At 36.5% G+C, this 19,991-nt stretch overlaps 1 protein-coding gene across 8 annotated transcripts in view; it reads left to right on the top strand.

The window, feature by feature from the left end:
• Positions 1-18,977, top strand: part of RNF38 (ring finger protein 38) — a 110,225-nt gene extending 91,248 nt beyond the window's left edge. For 4 of the 8 annotated variants that reach the window (XM_033123325.1, XM_033123321.1, XM_033123322.1 and 1 more), the window contains 8 exons: positions 936-1,103; positions 2,665-2,835; positions 5,545-5,706; positions 6,007-6,113; positions 7,407-7,491; positions 10,803-10,924; positions 14,033-14,132; positions 15,542-18,977. In XM_033123325.1, coding sequence (XP_032979216.1) covers positions 936-1,103; positions 2,665-2,835; positions 5,545-5,706; positions 6,007-6,113; positions 7,407-7,491; positions 10,803-10,924; positions 14,033-14,132; positions 15,542-15,604 — 978 coding nt within the window. In that variant the 3' untranslated portion in view covers positions 15,605-18,977. The remainder of the gene's footprint in view (positions 1-935; positions 1,104-2,664; positions 2,836-5,544; positions 5,707-6,006; positions 6,114-7,406; positions 7,492-10,802; positions 10,925-14,032; positions 14,133-15,541) is intronic. The other 4 variants (XM_033123326.1, XM_033123324.1, XM_033123323.1 and 1 more) reach the window with 1 other exon arrangement.
• The last annotated feature ends 1,014 nt before the right edge of the window (positions 18,978-19,991 follow it).

The raw sequence follows: 19,991 nt of genomic DNA, 5'->3' as shown, positions 1-19,991 counted from the left end.
TTGTTACTGTTGGAATTGTGACTTGCTCCACTCAACCTTTTGCAGAAGTGAAAAATACATTTATCCTTTTACCCAGTAATACCTCTGAAATAAATAAAACTACTAAGTGAGGATATATGTTCAATGAAATTTATTTCAGTTGTGTATGTATGGGTAAAAGACTGACAACTTGAATGTCCATTAGTATATGAATGATAGTGAGTGTGTTAAGTGAGTGTATTGAAATATCTGGGTAGGATCAAAAAGAATAATTACCTTTAACTCACTTGAAGAGATATCTATAATGTTAACATTAATTGAAAAAAGTAAGTTGCAGGGTAATATCTCGTTTCTGTTAAGAAAACAAAAACAAACAAACATGATAATTTGAGGGTAACCAGGTAACCATGCTTACATGTTTGTATACTCATGAAAAAGATGTGGAAGGATAAGTCATTAACATTGTTTGTCTCAGAATATGGAGGAGGGGAATAAGACTCTCCAAAAGAGCAGGAAATTATTTAACTTTTTAAAATACTGCTTTACATTGTTTCACTAGTGGCAATTAAACAAAGAATTTTTTTCCTGTTGGATGTAGCCAGGTAGTAGAAGGTACAAGCTGTCCTTTTCCCAAGTTTTCGCTTTAGAAAAGTTTTATGCTTTATAAAGCATGCTAGAAGACTTAATAGAGCAATTCATTATTTTCCTGGACTTTCCAAGAAGTCTTTTTGGGGAAAGAGTTTAGTCCTGGTTCTGTGGGCATCATATATTACTTTGAAACAGTCAGCTTTTCTTTACAATGACAAAGTATTCTGATTGAAACTATTGGAGAAGTACATTGTGAAAATCTCTGTAGCTGAGAGGAGAATCAATAAATCCCCAGATTTTCATTTTTAATAGTTGCTGTTTCATCCAAACAGTTAGAGTTCTAATGTTCTGTTCTTCTTTCCTAATAGCTCCATCAGGGCACTGTCCCTGTTTCTTACACAGTAACAACAGTGGCACCGCATGGGATTCCACTCTGCACAGGCCAGCACATCCCTGCGTGCAGCACACAGCAGGTCCCAGGATGCTCTGTGGTTTTCAGTGGACAGCACCTCCCTGTCTGTAGTGTGCCTCCTCCGGTAAGTCTGTGCACCCCCTCTTCAGAATGACTAAGTGCAATATATAAGCGAACCGAAGTTAAGAGACTGCCTTCTGTAGCTTTGCACTCACTTCCAAGTAAAAAAGTCAGTTTTATTGCAGTGGAAATCTCAACAGCTTCCTTATAGCAATAGTTTAATAAAAATTTGCTTTTAAACTTGATAGATTTTAACATTAATTAAATTATACATACACTTTATGATTAAATTTTGATAAAGGTTGCCTTGGAGTATTAATATAGAATATTACACTAGTTAGTAGTAAGGTCTTAAAAACTTCAGTGATCAACAGTAATATTCTCCGGCCTGCCCGGAGGCTCAGGCGGTTGGAGCTCCAAGCTCCTAACTCCGAAGGCTGTCGGTTCCCACAAGGGCCAGTGGGCTCTCAACCACAAGGTTGCCGGTTCAACTCCTCGAGTCCCGCAAGGGATGGTGGGCTGCGCCCCCTGCAGCTAAGATTGAACACGGCACCTTGAGCTGAGCTTCCGCTGAGCTCCCGGATGGCTCAGGTTGGAGCGGATGGCTCAGGTTGGAGCGCATCGTCTCAACCACAATGTTGCCAGTTCAACTCCCACAAGGGATAGTGGGCTGCGCCCCCTGCAACTAGAAAACGGCAACTGGACCTGGAGCTGAGCTACGCCCTCCACAACTAAGACCGAAAGGACAACAACTTGACTTGGAAAAAAAACAAACAAACCAGTAATAGTCTCAGCACTTTCTGAGTTTTAACAGGTACTTTGAGTGTTTGGTGTATTTATTCCTCACTATAGGAAGGAAGCCTGTGATGAAAATGGTATACCATTTTCTAGATAATGAAATGAAAATTACTTGCTTAATGTCACAGAGACGATTAGTATGAGAGAGCAGCATTCACAACCTCTTTTTTCTGCCTCTTAAACTTAGGCTTTATCCTTTAATCTACCAATCCCCAGTCCAGCCTCCTTATTTCACAAGTAAGGTTGCTGAAATTCAGAGGATTTAAATGACTTGTCTAAGGTCAGTAATGTCTTCAAAGTTAAATACTTCACTAAATCTAAATATAGTCTGAATGTGACTTTAAAAGGAGCACATGTGCAAATTCCAACTCATTTTAATAGATGAATTTACCTAAGCTTGGTTTCTCTGTAATAAATTATAGAACCAGTGTGCTAGCTAAGTCAGTGGACTTAAAATATTGAGAGACCATTAGGCACTTAGTTGTGAGTTGGACATTTAATATAAAAATCCTAGAAATAAAATTTTTTAACAAGATTGAAAAAGAGCTTTGGAAAGTAGTATACTTGCTACATCTAAGTAAAGAGAGATTCCTCTTCTGTGCAGCACTCTCCTCCCATTTCATAGGTGTTCAACAGTCTTAAAGTAAGAGGAGGGTTTTGACTGATTTGTAAGAACTATATAAACTACAGAATAATTACTAGTTAGCGGTCCAACATTTTGGTATGACTTTCGGGACAAGGCACTAACATTTCAGTCTCACTGTGTAGTTTTTTTAACTTAATTATGTATTCTCATACTTTTAACAAAAAATAAATTTCTCTTACAGATGCTGCAAGCATGTTCAGTTCAGCACTTACCAGTACCATATGCTGCATTCCCGCCTCTTATTTCTAGTGATCCATTCCTTTTACATCCGCCTCACCTCTCTCCCCATCATCCTCCTCATTTGCCACCACCTGGCCAGTTTGTCCCTTTCCAAACACAGCAGTCACGATCGGTAGGTATCTCTATTCTTGCGTCTGATATTCACAGAATATGTAGACCTAAAAGGCAGATTAATTTAGTAGGTATAAGTTGTTACCATTTAAAAACTATAACTTAGGCATTCTTCTTGTTCTTCAAAGATTTAAGGAATCCACAAACATACGAATTAATATAGACAAATTTACCTAGAATTATCTTGGTTTATTAAATATTTTTAGTTATTTCATATGTCACTTGTCTAATTTAAAATTTGTTCCTTCATATCTGCGATCCTTCAGGAAGTGTGGAGAAAAATTTAGTTTTTCTGGTTTTTTCCTTTTATGTGTTTCTAAAATGGAAAATGAAAATATCATAAAATTTGTTTATACTTATTAGATTAATATTTATATTCATTTAGGCAAGTAAAGTAACTGACTGGTCCGCCATTAGGGTTTTTTGCTGTTTTTTGAAGGTCTGTTTTTCTACTATGTTCTCATGAAAAATAGATGAGATTGTCCTGGGACTAGAATATAGCTGAGAGTCATATTATTTTGGGGGGCTAGAGGAGGTAAGTACTGTATATGTGGAAGGAAGGGCACAGGAAGAAGGTGCAGTTGTTTTTTGGACAGGCTAAGTTGAACATCTGAACATTAAGATGAGAAGAACGTTAAGGCATTAAGAGAGAACAGGAGAGAGAACATACGGAAATGGTCTGAGAGGAAGATTTCAGCACTGTCAGATGAACTTGACACTCTATTCTAGCAGAGCTTAACCATCCTTTACTAAGGATTTATGCACCATGCTGGATCACAGGCAGAGGTGAGCTTACATGGCTGCTGTCCTGGAAGCCAATTATAACAGAAGTTTAGCTAATCCAAAAAATTCTAATTACTCCTACAAGAAAGTCTTTTATTAGAGTCAGGACAGGATTCGTGCCAGGATGTTCCCTAGCTTCCAGTGCCTGGGAATTCAAAGTTAAAACAAAATTTGGCCATTACGTAGATCCAAATTTGGAATTCTTTAAAAGGTCCGGTCATGTAGCCAAATCAGAACTTAGGTTCTCTTGTGTTGTGTTAAGAGTCAGCACTTGTGCTTTCTCTCAAACATACATAAGCTTCCAAATTAAAATGTTAGTAATTAACTATATTTGAATAATGTGTTGCTACTCATAACTGCAGAAAGTGGTCACACTAACATTAAAGAATATGTTGAAAATGTCGTCATCATAATGGCATTATTCCTAATAGCCAAAAAGTGGAAACAGTCCAAATTTCTATCAGCTGATGAATGGATAAACTAAGTGTGGTATATCTGTACAGTGGATTATTATTCAATCATAAAAAGGAGTAAAGTATTAATACACAAACTACAAGATGGATGAACCTTGAACACGTTACGCTAAGTGAAAGAAGCCAGATACAAAGACCACAATGTTATGTGGTTCTCTCTATATATATGTACATATATATATATAGATATACATGAAATGTCCAGAATAGGCAAATCTAGAGAAACAGAAAGTAGATCAGTGGTTGTCCAGGGCTTGGGGAGGACTGAGGGTAAATTGGTAGTGGACTACGAATGTTCATGGGGTTTGCAGGAGGGAAAGGGAGGTGAAAATGTTTTGGAATTAGATGGTGGTAATCGTTGCACAGCTCTTGTGAATATACTAAAATCCACTTACTTAGGGTGAATTCTATGGTATGTGAATTACATCTCAATAAAGCTATTTTCAAAAAAAGCCCATATGCTATGTGCTTTGCATAGCACTGTGCTGTTTGTACATTGTCTCAGTGTTCACAACACACTTTTCAAATAGGCTATGAACATGTCAGTTTTATAGGTGACAATATTCGGGTTCAGATTAATTAATTTATACAAAAGTCACTTAGCTGATCAGTGATAGCACTAAGAACCTGTCTAATGCCAAAGCCCATAAGCTTTCCACTACAGCATATAATGCGTGTTGGATCTTACCCATTTAGCCTTGGTTCTGATTTATAAATAAATATTCACTATGTTTGATTTCATATGTTATGGGTTAAGTGTCTGAAAATTCTGAGTAGGTCAGTGTACCATGATTAGAAAGTAATTTTAGTCACATAACTGGCTTACTATTAAGTTGGTGCAAAAGTAATTGTGGTTTAAAAACTCAAAGACACAGACAATAGTTCAGTGGTTACAGTTACCAGAGGAATAGGGGGGTGGGGGGTGGTAGAGGAGGAGGGTAAAGGGGATCAAATATATGGTGATAGAGAACTGACTCTGGGTGGTGAACACAGAATGTGATATATATAGATGATGTATTGCAGAATTGTACACCTGAAATCTACGTAACTTGACTAACCATTGTCACCCCAATAAACTTTAAATTAAAAAAGTAATTGCAGTTTAAAAGGTTAAAAATAATTGTAAAACCTGCAGATACTTTTGCACCAACCTAATGCATGACATTTTTGTCTTTTCCTTATCTTAAGAGAAGGTTCAAATAGTAAAGGAAATATATCCTTTAGTGGATAGTGGAAATGTGTAATAACATGTTTCAGAGACTTTCTTATTCAAATTCAGTTAAAGACAGGAAGATTTTACTATAGTCTATGTGTCCACAAGTAGGAATTTAAATTGATGTAAACATCAAGAAATGTATGATGACCTTAAAGATCTTGGGGGATGATTTTTGTTATTATAGCACAACCTATCTAAGCACTGGAAGTACTTTAATTTGCTTTTTCCCTCCCTTCAGCCTCTGCAAAGGATAGAAAATGAAGTGGAACTCTTAGGAGAACATCTTCCAGTGGGAGGTTTTACTTACCCTCCATCAGCGCATCCCCCAACATTACCTCCCTCAGCTCCTTTGCAGTTCTTAACACATGATCCTTTGCATCAGGAGGTGTCCTTTGGAGTAGTGAGTTTTCATTCATTGTTATTAATGTATTATTTGTGTTGAGATCTGTTTCAGTATAACTCTGCATGTTTAGAATTTTAAATGTATTGTTAAAGTCATTTGCTCGAAAAACTTGTATTTAGAAGTATACCTAAGTATGTTTTAAACTAGTTGTTGCATCTGTGTTAACATTTGAGAAATATTAAGTACCACTTGAACCATAAAGTGGTTTCTTTAAAAAAAAGAAGAGACTTTATTTGATAGATTAAAAAGTTGTAAAGGTAGAATGATCTTAAATCGTTTCAACATTTTCCCCTACAGCCTTATCCTCCATTTATGCCTCGGAGGCTCACAGGACGGAGCAGATACCGATCCCAGCAGCCAATACCACCTCCCCCTTATCACCCCAGCTTACTACCATATGTGTTGTAAGTTCTTTTCTTCCTTTAATAAGTCCTGAATTTTGACACCCTTGAGATTCCCTTTCCTTTATGAGTATCTTCTGTGTGGTATATAATTTATTGTATTATTTATTGTTTTTATTTCATGTTAAGGATGAAAGAAAGAGAAGAGCCAGGACAAGGGAGAAAGGTGGGGGTGAGGGGAATTTGTGGCTAGAAAATGGGCTTACCAAATCAAAAGGTAGAAAAGTTCAAAATGTTTGCTACTTTTACAACTAGTAGTATTATTTGCCACCTCTTGATTATCCAGCTTTTGATGCTGCTGCTTCTTTCAAAGGAAGAGGGGAAGAGAAGTTATTTTTGTGTCTTAGAAATACTGTTAGGATTAAGTTTGTAACAGAAACACCTATGGGTTAGACATGATAGATCTTTATTTCTCTCTCGTACAATGAAATCCAGAAGTAGGCACTTCAAGGATGGTTTGTTAGCCCATAACTGAGGAATGGTTTTACCATCCTCAAAATTTTATAACTTTCTCTACGTGATCTAAGATGGCTCCTCATGTACTAGCCATCACGTCCACATTCCATGTAGCAAATATGAAAATGGCTCTCTGTCTCTTAGCTGCCTCCTCTCAGGAATACTTCCTAGGAGTTGTGTGTATTGCTCCTGCCTACATTCCATTGGCCAGAATTTAATTTTGTGTCTATATAACTACCTTCTAGGAAGGGTAGAAGGTATTCTCATGTCTTTATACCACAGGGTCATGTGCCTATATCACTATTTTTATTATTATAGCTTTATTATAAGTTAAAGTCAGTTAGGATAAGTCTCCCAATTTTGTTCTAAAAATGATTTAAAGTCTTTTTTGTGAGTCTTGTAAATTTTTAAATGAGCAAATCAGTTTCTACTTAAGAAAAGCTTGCTGAGATTTTTGTAGGGATTGCATGAAATCTGTAGATACATTTTGGAAAAGAATTGACATCTTAATATTGAGTCTTCTAGTCTACACGGTATGTTTCTCTGTTCATCTTTTTAAGTTTATCCTGGCAGTATTTTTACAGTTTTTATTGTGCAGGTCTTGCATATGTTTTAAATTTATCCATAATGTTTCATGTAATTTTATGCTATTATGAATGGTATTTTTTTTAATGCCAGTTTTTAATTGTTTATTGTTAATGAAGGCATTTTTTTTTGAGGGTTGCCACTGATAAACCCTGACCATTCTTTGTCCCTGTAACACTGGCCTTGTTTTCCCCGTCCTGTTCATTGAAGTAATATAGTAATGTATCAGTGCTGTGTTGGTTATTTTCACTACAGATCAATGCTTCCAGTGCCACCTGCAGTCGGCCCAACTTTCAGCTTTGAATTGGATGTGGAAGATGGAGAAGTAGAAAATTACGAGGTTAGTAGGTGAACTTTGAATTAATTTGGGGGGAGTATTGTGTGCACAAAAAGTATTGTTCTACTCAGTCATTCATCTATTTAAACATTAGGTGACTCCATTGTACATTTCAAGATGCAAATATGTTAAAAAGTGTTCAGCATCCTTAAAGATATTTTGTCATGTACCACACAGTTACAACAAAACAGGTTTTGGTGCTGTTAGAATTACAATTCTTTTGAGAGAATGTAAATGAGAAAACAGTGAATTATGAAGGGGTATTCTCAAAAGATTTGGGGAAAGCAAAAATGCTTGAGCCAGTTCTTGAAGGATGGGAAAAGGTTTTCGTGCTATAAAATTGATGCAGGGAAGTGCTGGTTATTCTTGAGGAACTGCATACAGCCTGTGGCCAAAGTGAAAGGAAGAAAATTGAGATTTGATTGAGACGTTCAGCTGGGTATCTGTGAGTGTCCTGCTGGAAAATGGACATAATTTTGAATATTGTGGTAGGAAGAAGCAGCTAAATTTTTTGGTGTTTGTGGCATCAGATCTCTACCTTTAAGAGTCAAAACTCTGCTAATAGCATGAAGGAATAGTTGGAAGTCAAACAATAAATTATAGAACCATGCAAGTTCTGAACTCTGGGAACTGCAAATAGAGAAGAATACATCTTCATAGACATTTTAACTCTGGAATCAACAGTATTCAATCACTGAAGAGTTTATGCTGGTGTCAGGTGTGAGTGAGAGGGTTGCAAAAGAAGATGCTCTACAAAAGGGACTGCAGTAGCCCACAAAGAAGGCAGAAGATGACAGTGGGTCAAGTACATGATATGCTCTAACTTAGATGATACTGACATTTATTATTTGAGGTTAGGAATAGGAGATGCAGTTTTGGGGTTGGAAGGCAAATTTGGATTTGGATATGTTGACTGTGAGTGACTGTATGACGTTGTTTTGATACTGTCAGCTGTCTTTCTCACCCCAGCCTCACTCAGTCTCTGTTTATACAGTATGAATACAGATGCTCCTTGACTTATGATGGGGTTACATCCGGATAAACCCATCGTAAGTTGAAAATATCGTTAAGTCGAAATGCATTTAACCTACCGAACATCATAGCTTAGCCTAGCTGGTTTCTACTTAATGCATATCGCTTTTGCACTGTTGTAAAGTGGAAAAATCGTAAGTCAAACAATCGTTCAGTCGGGATTTTTCTAAATGCATGTGGAAGAGATCAGGCCAAATGCTGTATATTCTTTTATAGTTTTCAACAGGCTGTTATGTCACTTTCTTTCTTCATGTATAATCACACTGCAGTGTCCTTTGGATTCCAATCCCAGATTTCTTGAGAGAGAAAGGGGCTGTAATAACTTCCTGGTTTTGTCTGTACTTTGTGTTAGTTTTGTACAGAGCAGTAAGAAAAGGATTTTGGGTTGAATATGTTTGATCTTCTGCAAAGCTGTACTTTAATCCAATCAAGAAAGTCTTGTTTGCTTTTCTGGTTTTATGTCATAGTGTGCATACCTACAGCACTCCCTAGTCCAGGGTGCTCACCATTTTCTGAGTCTGTCCTGTACGGTCTTGCCTCAGTAATGCCCCCACCCCCATCCTTCTGCCTAAGAACTTTTCCCCTTCCTTCATATTTTGAAACATAGCCCTCAAACTACCTCTGTGGAAGGCATTTCTAGTCCATCTCTCCCCTCCTTTTGTTCTTATAAAACCGTACATACTAATCACGTCTTGCCCTCAGTTGTCTTGCCTGCTATGTCATATAAATATGTTGAGCACTTGATTATTACATTCTCCATCCACTAAGTACTTAATAAACATATTTTATTGAATGTAATTGTCAAACTTGTGTTAGTTGACCTAAGTGTCATATAGTGTATACACTAGAGGTATAAAAGATACATATCAGCTATATCATAAATTTTATATGCTAACTATAATCAGCACCAGTTAAATTTAAGAATTTACTATCCTAGCATTTAGAAGGACTTAGGGGGCATACATGTTCACTAAAGGGGAGCAATTTGTTTAGGTGACCCAATTCTCTAACTAAATCTGTACCAGAAGCAGTGTCGTGGCATCACCATATTAAAATACACAGCTATCACAAAATTATTGAGATTTTGAGAAATTCTATGCCTGTCATTGTCTGTCATCATTTCTTTGTTACTACTTCTCTTAACCCTGTGGCAGCCTATAAAGGGGGAAAGCAGCATAAAGAAAGCTAGCTGCCTGATTACAGGATAATTAGAACCATTGGAGACTGGGAGAAAGGAGGTACTGGTGTAAACTGAGGAAGCAGAATAGCTGCAGTATACTACAAGAAAAAATAAACTCTTTGGTCTTATTTATCCTGCACTATATATGTGAATTATGCTTCTGAGTACACTTTGGTATGAGGAAGTTGCTCAATATAAAAGTATTTCATCTAATAAACGAAAGAATAATAGACTTAGAATATTACCATTTTGCCATCTTTAATGGGTCTAGGTCGTGTTCCATAAGTTGCTGCTAATATAACAACTAGACATGATGAGCCTTATGATGGAAATGGTCAAATCCACCAATTTATACGAAGAACAGGGGACAAAGAAACTCATGTCAGGGTGGGGAGGTTCAGTCAACAGAATTCAGACTGGAAAATTCTATAGGCTATTGACCTGGTATCTTCAACAAAGTAAGAGTAAAAAAAGATACTTAAGACATACCAAGCAGTGGTAACGTATGAGTTTATTTGGATCCTGGTTTAACAAACTATTTTAAAAAGTGTTTTGAAAATAATTGAAACACATGTTTGACATTAAGGAATTATTAATTTTTTAGGTGTGATGATAATGTGATTATATTCTTTTAAAAAATCTTTATTTAGAGTGGTAGTTCTGAACCTGGTAACGGTATTATCCCCCAGAGGATATTTAGCAACATCTGGAAGCATTTTTACACGGGGCGGGGAACAGAGCGCTGGCCAAGCATGCTGCTAAACACCCCCAGTGCACAGAACAGCCCCCTACAACCAAATTTTATCGAGCCCAAAATATCAAAAGTGCTGTAGTTGACAGACTGTTTTAAATATACACACAACTATTTTACCAATGAAATACCATGTTTTAGTTTTGTTTGAAAATAATCTGAGGTTTAGGAGTGGACAGCAATAGATGAAATAAAATTAGCCATGAGTTGTTGAGCCCAGGTAATGAGCCTATGGAAGTTCATATTCTGTATCTCTACTTTTGTATGTATTTAAAATTTTCCACAATAAAAAAGATACTGTAATAGAAAATTTAAAGAAAGATTAAAATATGTCTCCTTTCCCATCAACAGGCCCTTTTAAACCTGGCAGAACGACTGGGAGAGGCTAAGCCTCGAGGACTGACCAAGGCAGATATTGAACAACTTCCTTCTTATCGGTTCAATCCTAACAACCACCAGTCAGAACAGACTTTGTAAGTACATTTTTCTGACATCAGTCCGTGTTAAATTTCCTTTCCTACCATTATGAAATAAAAACTTCAGTCAAAGACAACTTCATTAAGAGAACTAACCTCTATCTCATGCTGTAGGCCTGTGCTTTCCAGGTAGGTAACCACTAGTCACATAGAGCTATTGAGTTTAAATTAAAAGGTAAATATCTTAGTTGTACTAGCTAGTGATGTAGAGTAGACCATGACTGTCACTTCAGAAAGTTTTGTTAGTGCTGTTCTGGATATAGGTTGCCTATAAATTTTGTGGTTTCTAATTCAAACTATATAATATTTTATATATGATTAAAAAGTCTCATACATGTAAAATGTGAGATTTTTACCTCAAAATTCTGCTTATTATAGTATCTTTTTAAATAGCAACTCTACTAAGACATAATTCAAATTTATAATGTACAATTTTGGTGGGTTTTAGTATATTCAGAGTTTTGCAGCCATCATCACAATCAAATTTATACCATTTTCATCACCCCAAAAAGAAACTCCTTACCCATTAGAAGCCACTCCCATTTCTCCCCAACCCTTCACCCCAGCACGACCCCGCACTAATTTTCTTTTATCTCTATAGATTTGCCTATTCTGGACATTTCACATAAATGGGGTCATACAGTATATGGTCTTTTGAGTCTGGCTTCTTCCACTTTAGCTTGTTTTCGAGGTCCATCATGTCATAATTTGTATCAGTGCTTCATTCCTTTTTTATGGCCATATAATATTTGGTTGTATAGATATTATTGTTTATCCTTTCCTCAGTTGATGGACATTTGGGTTGTTTCCATGTTTTGGCTAGTATTAAATATACTGCTGTGAACGTGTATAGATTTCCCTTGCTATCCAAAAGTAGAGCGTTCCTATGGAAGCTTTCATAAGCCAAAATGGCATAAAGTGAAATAGCGATTACCATTAATTATAATGGAAAATTCCACACCCCAAAAAATAACTCACCAGTCATATCCAAAAACACATAAAACCTAAAATAGCACTAACACACAGTAAGAGCAAGAATGATATGATAAATACACAACCTGTGTAAGTGGAAATAATGTATGCACAGTGTAGTTTAACTTACAGGAATTGGAAAGGCTAAGAGGTGGTGATTATAGTTTCTTGGGCTGAGTCATCAGAGGGTGGGGAGGAGGGAGATACAGGAGACTGGGGTGTAGTATAGGAGAGAGAAGAGGATCGTCTATTAACTTGTCATTGTTGTCTGATTCCATCAGGGCAAGCAGGTTACTAACATCTACACCTTCTATGTCTGCCTGCCTCAACTTCGAGGTCCGTCATCTGCTGTGGCTGATGTGTGGAAAGCCCGAAATACAACAATATGTTTGACTGCTTATCCTCGGGTTTTTCTGTCATACAGTTCTTTGTAGGCACTCAAAACATCCTGCAAACCTGCCCTAAACCTATCAAAATTAGGTGCCCTGTCAGAATTAAAGTCATACTTTTCTGCAGTCAATGCAGCACTGTCATTCATATCAATAATCACACACAAGTGCTTTATGTTCACTGCCTGGATGACTTCACATTTGGGCCTTTAACTGTTGGTTCAGTTTCAGTTCAGATCCTTTCATCGTGCAATTTCATCTCTTCAGAACTAATACTAAGGCAGCTTTCAGGATTCTTTCTGTCTGCGTGTAAATAGCATGAATGGTGGCTGCAGGCAAGTGCAACACGCACAATGTTTGTATTTTGTTCACCCTGATCAAAACGCTTAATTACATCCAATTGTATACTAAGCATCCTTATGAGCTCTCTTAGGCTTCTCTGATACCTTAGGACACATCTTGCTAATGGTTGCACAAGATAAATTGAGATGTTCACAGACACAGTTCAAGGCTATGATGGCTTGATGCTCAGATGCTGAGTGCAGTTCTTAGGGAAGGAGCTTCATTCACCGTGCTGCTGTTGCTGCTTGGGAGGCTTGCTGCAAAACAATTGCTGGACACTCGTTATGCTTTTCTGCCTTTTTTCATAAAAGCAAAAATCCTCTTTGGATTTTATTCAGTTAGCAAAAACAAGTACTATTATAGGTCTTTTGTAAAAGCGAAGTGGTGTAGTGCAAACTTTCGAAAAGGGGGATACCTGTGCAGTTTTTCCGTGGATATGTTTTGATTTCTCTTGGGTACATAGGTGTATTGGGTCCTGTGGTAACTCTGTGTTTAACTTTTTGAGAATGTCCTGTTTTTCTAAAGTGGCTGCTGCACCATTTTACATTCCCACCAGAAGTTTGCAAACTTAATATATCCACGTCCTCGCCAATGCTTATTATTGTCTGTCCTTTGATTCTAGCCAGTCTAGCGAGGGTGAACTTTTGATTTTCCTTTCCCAGATGGCTAATGATTTTGAGCTCTTTACTGTACTTGATTGTCTATTTTCATATCTTCTTTGGAGAAATGTCTATTCCCATCCTTTTTCCATTTTTCAGTTTTTTTATTGTTGAGTTGTAGAAGTTATTTACATATTATAGATACAAGACCCCTATTGATTTTCAAAAATATTCTTCTATTCTGTGAGTTGCCTTTTCACTTTCTTGATGGTATCTTTTGAACCACAATTTAAAAAAAATTTTTTTTGATGAAATTCATTGTATCTACTTTTTCTGGTTTCTTGTGTTTTTGGTATCATCTCTAAGAAACTATTGCCTATTTTTAGATCACAAAGATTTACTCATATGTTTTCTTCTAAGAGTTTGTTTGATAGCTTTTAGCTCTCACATTTAGGCTTTTGCTCCATTTTTTAGTTAATTTTCGTATATTGTGTGAGGTAGGGGTCCAACTTCATTTTCTTGCATATGGATATCAGTCGTTCTAGCTCCATTTGTCAAATGTCATAGTATCTTCAGTATGAAAACTGGCTTGGATATTAAACCAGAGATTTTATTGATCTCAGTATAGAAAACTACTTTCACTAAATGTATTAACTTCATGGTTTTTCATCATTTATTTTGTCTTAAACTTTAAATGACATTTTGATAAGTGAGATGATAAGTGGTTTTGTAGGGCTCAGTAGTTGAAACAAAATAGAAGACCACTTGGTTTTATGGTTAAATTATCTTTTTGCTTTTTTTAGGTGTGTAGTATGCATGTGTGATTTTGAATCAAGGCAGCTACTTAGAGTTTTACCCTGTAACCACGAGTTCCATGCCAAGTGTGTCGACAAATGGCTTAAGGTAAAGTGATGGCATCTGTGAAGTGAATAACATTGAATTTTTTTTTACTGACCATAGTTTCATGTAGAGAAGTCCATGGTTGGTGGAGGGTGGGTAAGGAGGTAAAATTGAAACACAGCTTTCAGTGTGATTTACGCAAATGAAGAGAAGAAAAGGCCAGTAAAAATTAACTACGGTCATCAACATGAATGTGATTTTGTAAAACCTGAAAATTGATTATCTGTCATTGATAATCAGTATGTCCTAACTTTCTCATGGTATACAGGGGCAATGCCTGAACTTGTTAGGCCAGTTTCCTCTAAGAGTTTAGAAGGGGACCACACTCTGGAGTTCCTTTGTCAGAGATTCGCCAGAGAAATAAACTTATAGTGCTTTTATTTAATTCTGACCATTTTCTTTTTTTGTAGATGGGGGGAGGAAAGGAAGTCCAGAGGACACAAATTCTAATAGTTGTTATACCAGGGTGAAATTATTGTAGGGGCTTCTTATTTTCTATTTTTTATAATAAAATAAAAATGTGATGCAGTAATCTAAATAATCAACTTTATGTTGTGTGGGGGTTTTATTTTAGAGTATTCTAATCAGGAGCTAATACTGGGTTAGATAACTTCACAGTTTGGTAAGGAAGGTAGATAAGCCACGGTTAAGGGTACCCAGTTTAGCTCAAACTCAATCCTGAAGGCAAAGTCTTAACTTTTTAGAAAAGGAAAGCATTATATATACACAGCCCTGACATGTGAGAACAGAGAATAATCTGAAAACCACGGGTTCTGTGTGGCTGATAAAGAATGAGAGGGAGAGTGGCAAGAGAAGAGACGTTCCGAGGTGTTAAAACCAGTGACCAGGTCCCTGTGAAGTAACTGAAGTGTGACAGAATTCGGACTTGAGCCTGAAAGCAGAGTGGAAGGATATGACTGAGGTTGTGTTTCAGACAGATCACTGGCTACTGTTTGGAGAGTGGATTAGAAGTGATCATTTCAGAGACAGGGAGATGGAATAAGGATGTTCTGAGCCCGATAGAGAACGAATAGTGGCAATTACATGAAAAGAAGAGGACTGATTTGAGAGCTATCATAATAAGAAATGAGAGTATTTGATGAATGGGTTGTAGAAAGTAAGAGCACGTGATACCTGTGTTGGTGCCATTTATTGTTAAATTTGTCTGAACTGGTGATGGATAATACTGTCTATAGAGGTGAAACTGACCTATTACAAAATCATTCATAGGCTATTAAGTTTTTGAGGTTTACGGGGTATTTTTTAAAAGACAGATTAAATCGTTGCTTTGTACCTCCTTAGAGGAACAAAGAATGTAAAAATTATATGGGAGATACAAAGAGTTCCATTGCTTTTAATATGTTTCATTGTGTAAGTCACAATTCAGACAAGTTTTCTCTTTTGTGTTTTAGGCAAATCGCACTTGCCCAATTTGCCGAGCTGATGCTTCAGAAGTGCATCGGGATTCAGAATGACCAACCTAAGAGCACAAATTTAGTTTGGGTGTTCCTCATCACATGTATATACGGACTATCCATTGAACTTAATCTGTGTGGCTTCCAGCCCTCCCTTTACCAAAAGGGTCAATGGACCTTTCTTTGCACTGTGTGACTTAATCAACTATAAAAGCTTACAATTAGTCTTCATAATTATGGGATTGTTATACTAACCGTGTGATTGGAACTCCAAAGACTTTTTCTTTAGCTTAATTTCGTGTGTGCACTAACATTCCCTGGTTTTTGTGTGATCATTCCGAGTGTTGCTGCAAGATTACAGTGGACGTGATCTTTTAGCATGTGCTTTTATAAAAAGTGGTAGCTCCAGGTGATATAGCAATCTACCTTATTAGAGCCTTCAGAAACTGTGAGTGGAAATGAATGCAGCGTATGACTGTTGGTGATAAATACCTGTGTGCGTGAGAGAGTGTGCGCAGCCACTTGTGTGAGGGCATGGTAGCTAATGTGTGTATGAGATCCTATATACCAGCATGTACCAAGAATGTGTGTGTAGTTTTAATTATGCTGCAATGTATAATCTGGTGTGTTATTTAAACAGCACTAGTACTGTACACTGGTTTTTCCCCCTTGTGTTTGCTGTTGCACACTGATTGCTAAGGGTGCATCAATTATAAGCATTGAATACTCCATCCCCTTCCCTCCCAATGAATGGAATGAGAAAAGCCTTCTTCCTTTGCTTCAGGCAGCTGTCACCTCTTCGTTGGTGGTCCCAGGTGGGTCACTTTAGAAAAAAAGTGTAACAGATTCTCACTCCATGAACCTGATTTTTTTATTCTATTGTGAAAAAATTTTAAATCTCCAACTTGCTGTTTCCAAAAAGAAGGTGCAATATCATACATCATCAGTTAGCAATATTAGCATTTCAATCAATGATTTGAATGTTGATACTTTCTTGTTTTTTCCCTTTACATTTCCAGTAAGCTTCTTACAGGAAGTACTTGTGATATTTTTTTTTTTAATGTTTAGATTTGTAGTCTATTCTGAAGATATTTGAGTAATATATTTCTAAGAATACCACTGGTCCCATGAAGTCTCACCTCCTTGACTTCCAACCAGAACAAAAATCTGTTAACTAACTCAGCTTGAGAATGTGTTCTTTGTTCCGTCGGGCAACTAAATTGTTTTAAGAAAACTGTAGTTCTGTTTTTTTAATTCACCTGCCAAGCTCCAATTCTGAAAGTTGTCTAGTTTTTCTTCCCTCAGTAAATGTGCTTCTCATCAAAATCTGTATTTCCTGGATGGATCAAGTGCTGTGACAGCTCGAGTTGCTTAGACCTGGTGTGCTTTGATGTTTTATTGCCTTTCTTTTTATTTTGTTTGAATGAGAAAAATTAATATAATAAGTGTCCAGAATACTTGCAGTATAAATGAAGATTTGATTTTTGTATAAAAAATAATGCTGTAAAACAGAAATTGACCTTCATTTAGTTGATCTGAAATATTTCAATACATAGCTGTGTGGGTTTTTGTTTCATCGGTTCATTGAGCATAATGCAGATTGTTTAAAGTCATTTTTCCAGCAGTCTTTAGATTCCTGTCTCATTCTTTGTTTTTTCAACATTTTCTGCGTTTTCCTTCAGTTGACGTCATTGCTTTGTTTGCAGTAGCACAAGCTGCGTAATTCCAGTCAGGACTGTGATGACCAGCTGCCAGCCTCACTCAACTTTCAGTTGGCTTGTGTCAGTTTTCTACTCCGACAGTGTTAACTACTTTTACTGCCATGCTACTTGCCTTCCCTTTTGAAGTCTCTATAAGCTCATCACAGCTTAGAGTTCAGTAAAGTCAATTTACACAGAAGCACAATTTTGCCCTTTTCCAGACACTGTTGCCTCTATCTAGTGATACAGATAGGATTTTGCATACTTTGTTTGCCCCTATATTTGTCAGTGCATCACAAATACATCTAAACAGTGGTAAAATGCACATGTTACTTTTAAATCATTAGGATATCGCCCACCTATTTCTGATGAATAAAAAGTTTGTTAGTGACCTAAATTATTGGCATAATAATCAGCTACATTACACAAATCACGTATAGTTTAATCTTTATTTTTTTTAATTAAAAAATCATGTTTAAAAAGCCCATCTTATACATACATAGACTCTTTTATATAGCTGCAAAAAATTTATATCTGTACAGATCTAACATAACACTACTACACTCAGTATTCATTTTATTGAAGCATGCAAGTAAAGCACTTTCTAATTTATATAGATACCTAATTAACAAGGCACATTGTACTAATGACTAGGAAAAGTAGCTCTTTCTTCCCTCTCTCTGACGAATTCTTGTCATAATATCCCTTTTCCAATAAATTTTTGAGAGGCAGTTGGCAATTTAGGAGGCAGCAGGGTCTATTTTGGTAAAATCCTGAATTAATTGTTGCACTCTTGTGACTGATCTCTCTTTGGGAATGTCTTTTCTTTGCATGGGGCTCTTAGAGATGTGTGCGGACTTATTTATTAAGTGGTTAGTGCGATTAGGAGCATACATGCATGTGTTCTGAACCAGCTCGGACTAGCTACAGTGAGCAGCCTTGTGGCTAGCAAAAGAGAAAGAACAGTTGATTCGTGCCCAGCTGTTGTCACCTTGGGTGATGCACCAGATAGCAGGCAGATTTTGGTTTGTTGCCTTCTTCCTCTTCCTCCTAAAACAATACTGGCTTTACCGCCTTAACTCTGCTGTGGGGTTTTGGGTTTTTTGCATGAATTAATCATTTTTGACTTTTTTTTTAGCCACCCCCACACCACCCCCCAAAGAGAACAAAATTAAAAATAGTCAAGGCTTCCAGGTATCGAGATCTCATTAGGATTTTCTGTCCTGAATTTTTTTGAGCAAAATCTGGAAAATGTGAATGCATATTTAGATTTTACACACTCTCTCAAATGTGATTCGTTAAGATTCTTAAATTTGGGCCTCCTAAATATTTTGAATGAGATCTGCAACTCATTTATAAGAATATTTTCCACAGGTATCTTTCATTAGGAAGCTATTTTCCCCCTGTTGGTACATTGGGTTGCCTCATTTTGCTGTTTGTTTCAGATTATGAAAGCTTACAGGGGTATTTTTTTGGAATCATTTGCTGAGTCATTTCCTCAAATCATATTCCATTATATCAGTTAACATATAGTTTTAAATGTACGTATTATAAATATCTGTAACCAAATCATTTGAAGGCTTGATAAATTTTTAACAAAGTTTGTACATTTTTTATGAAAGTTACTAGTAATGCTTTACTAAGTAGTGCAATGAATTTTTATTTTTAATCCCTGTGCCCAATTTTGGAGTTGAGAGGGTTGTTGGTAATAAATGTATGATGTACACTTAAAACATTTTGTTGTGTTTCATGTTACTGTGTTAGGGAAGGGTAGCGGTTGTGTGTGTTTGGAGGGAGGGTGTTTGGGGATTCCAGCAGGAAGATAGGGTTGTTGAGCTACGAAGCTTCCAGACTTAATTTTTAGACCATAATTCATAGTTTGTTTCTGCATTTGTGTAAACATCTTAGAAACACAAAAGCAACTAGCATTATAATGTAGTATATATTTATATCATTTAAAAGGCCAAAAAGATAGCTGAGAGCCACATATTGTGGCATAAGCTTATTGAACAGTAGAAATACATACAAATGATAGATAACGTGTTTCCCCAAAAATAAGACCTAGCCAGACAATCCGCTCCAATGCATCTTTTGGAGCAAAAATTAATGTAAGACCTAAGACCGGGTATAATGTAATGTAATATAATTAATAATATCAGGTCTTATATTAATTTTTGCTCCAAAAGACGCATTAGAGCTGATTGTCCGGCTAGGTCTTATTTTTAGGGAAACACGGTAGAAGTCCTTAAATGAGATGAAAGGTGGACTCTTTCTCAGGATTTATCTTTGCCAACTTCCCCCTTTTATAAGTCTTCCATCTCATTCTTAACTATGCTTTGATTATACTAAACCTCAAGCCGACCAAATATGCCAATTAAACATCACTGGCTACGTTATTTCTTCATAGATCACAGGACCTGATTTGTACCAGAGGATAAAATTCTTGTGAATGTTTGTGGTCACATCACTACCAAGTGTTTCAGATCTCTGTGTGTTGTAGACTAATGAACTGCATAGACAGTGCTGTCTAATAGAAATATAATTAGCCACATACGTAATTTTAAAATTTTTGGTAATATTATAAAGTAAAAGGAAACTGTTGAAATATTTTTAATATATTCAACCTAACATATGTTTCAATATATGATCAGTATAAGAAATTATTGAGATCTCTTCTATTTTCTCATACCAAGTTTTTGAAATCCAGTGTATGAATTAGAGCACATTTCAGTTTGTGCTCTAAGCCT

This window comes from Rhinolophus ferrumequinum, chromosome 12 (genome assembly GCF_004115265.2).
Source record: "Rhinolophus ferrumequinum isolate MPI-CBG mRhiFer1 chromosome 12, mRhiFer1_v1.p, whole genome shotgun sequence".
NCBI lineage: Eukaryota > Metazoa > Chordata > Mammalia > Chiroptera > Rhinolophidae > Rhinolophus > Rhinolophus ferrumequinum.
Note: the sequence above shows the minus strand (reverse complement) of the source record. Positions and strands in the feature narration are given on the sequence as shown.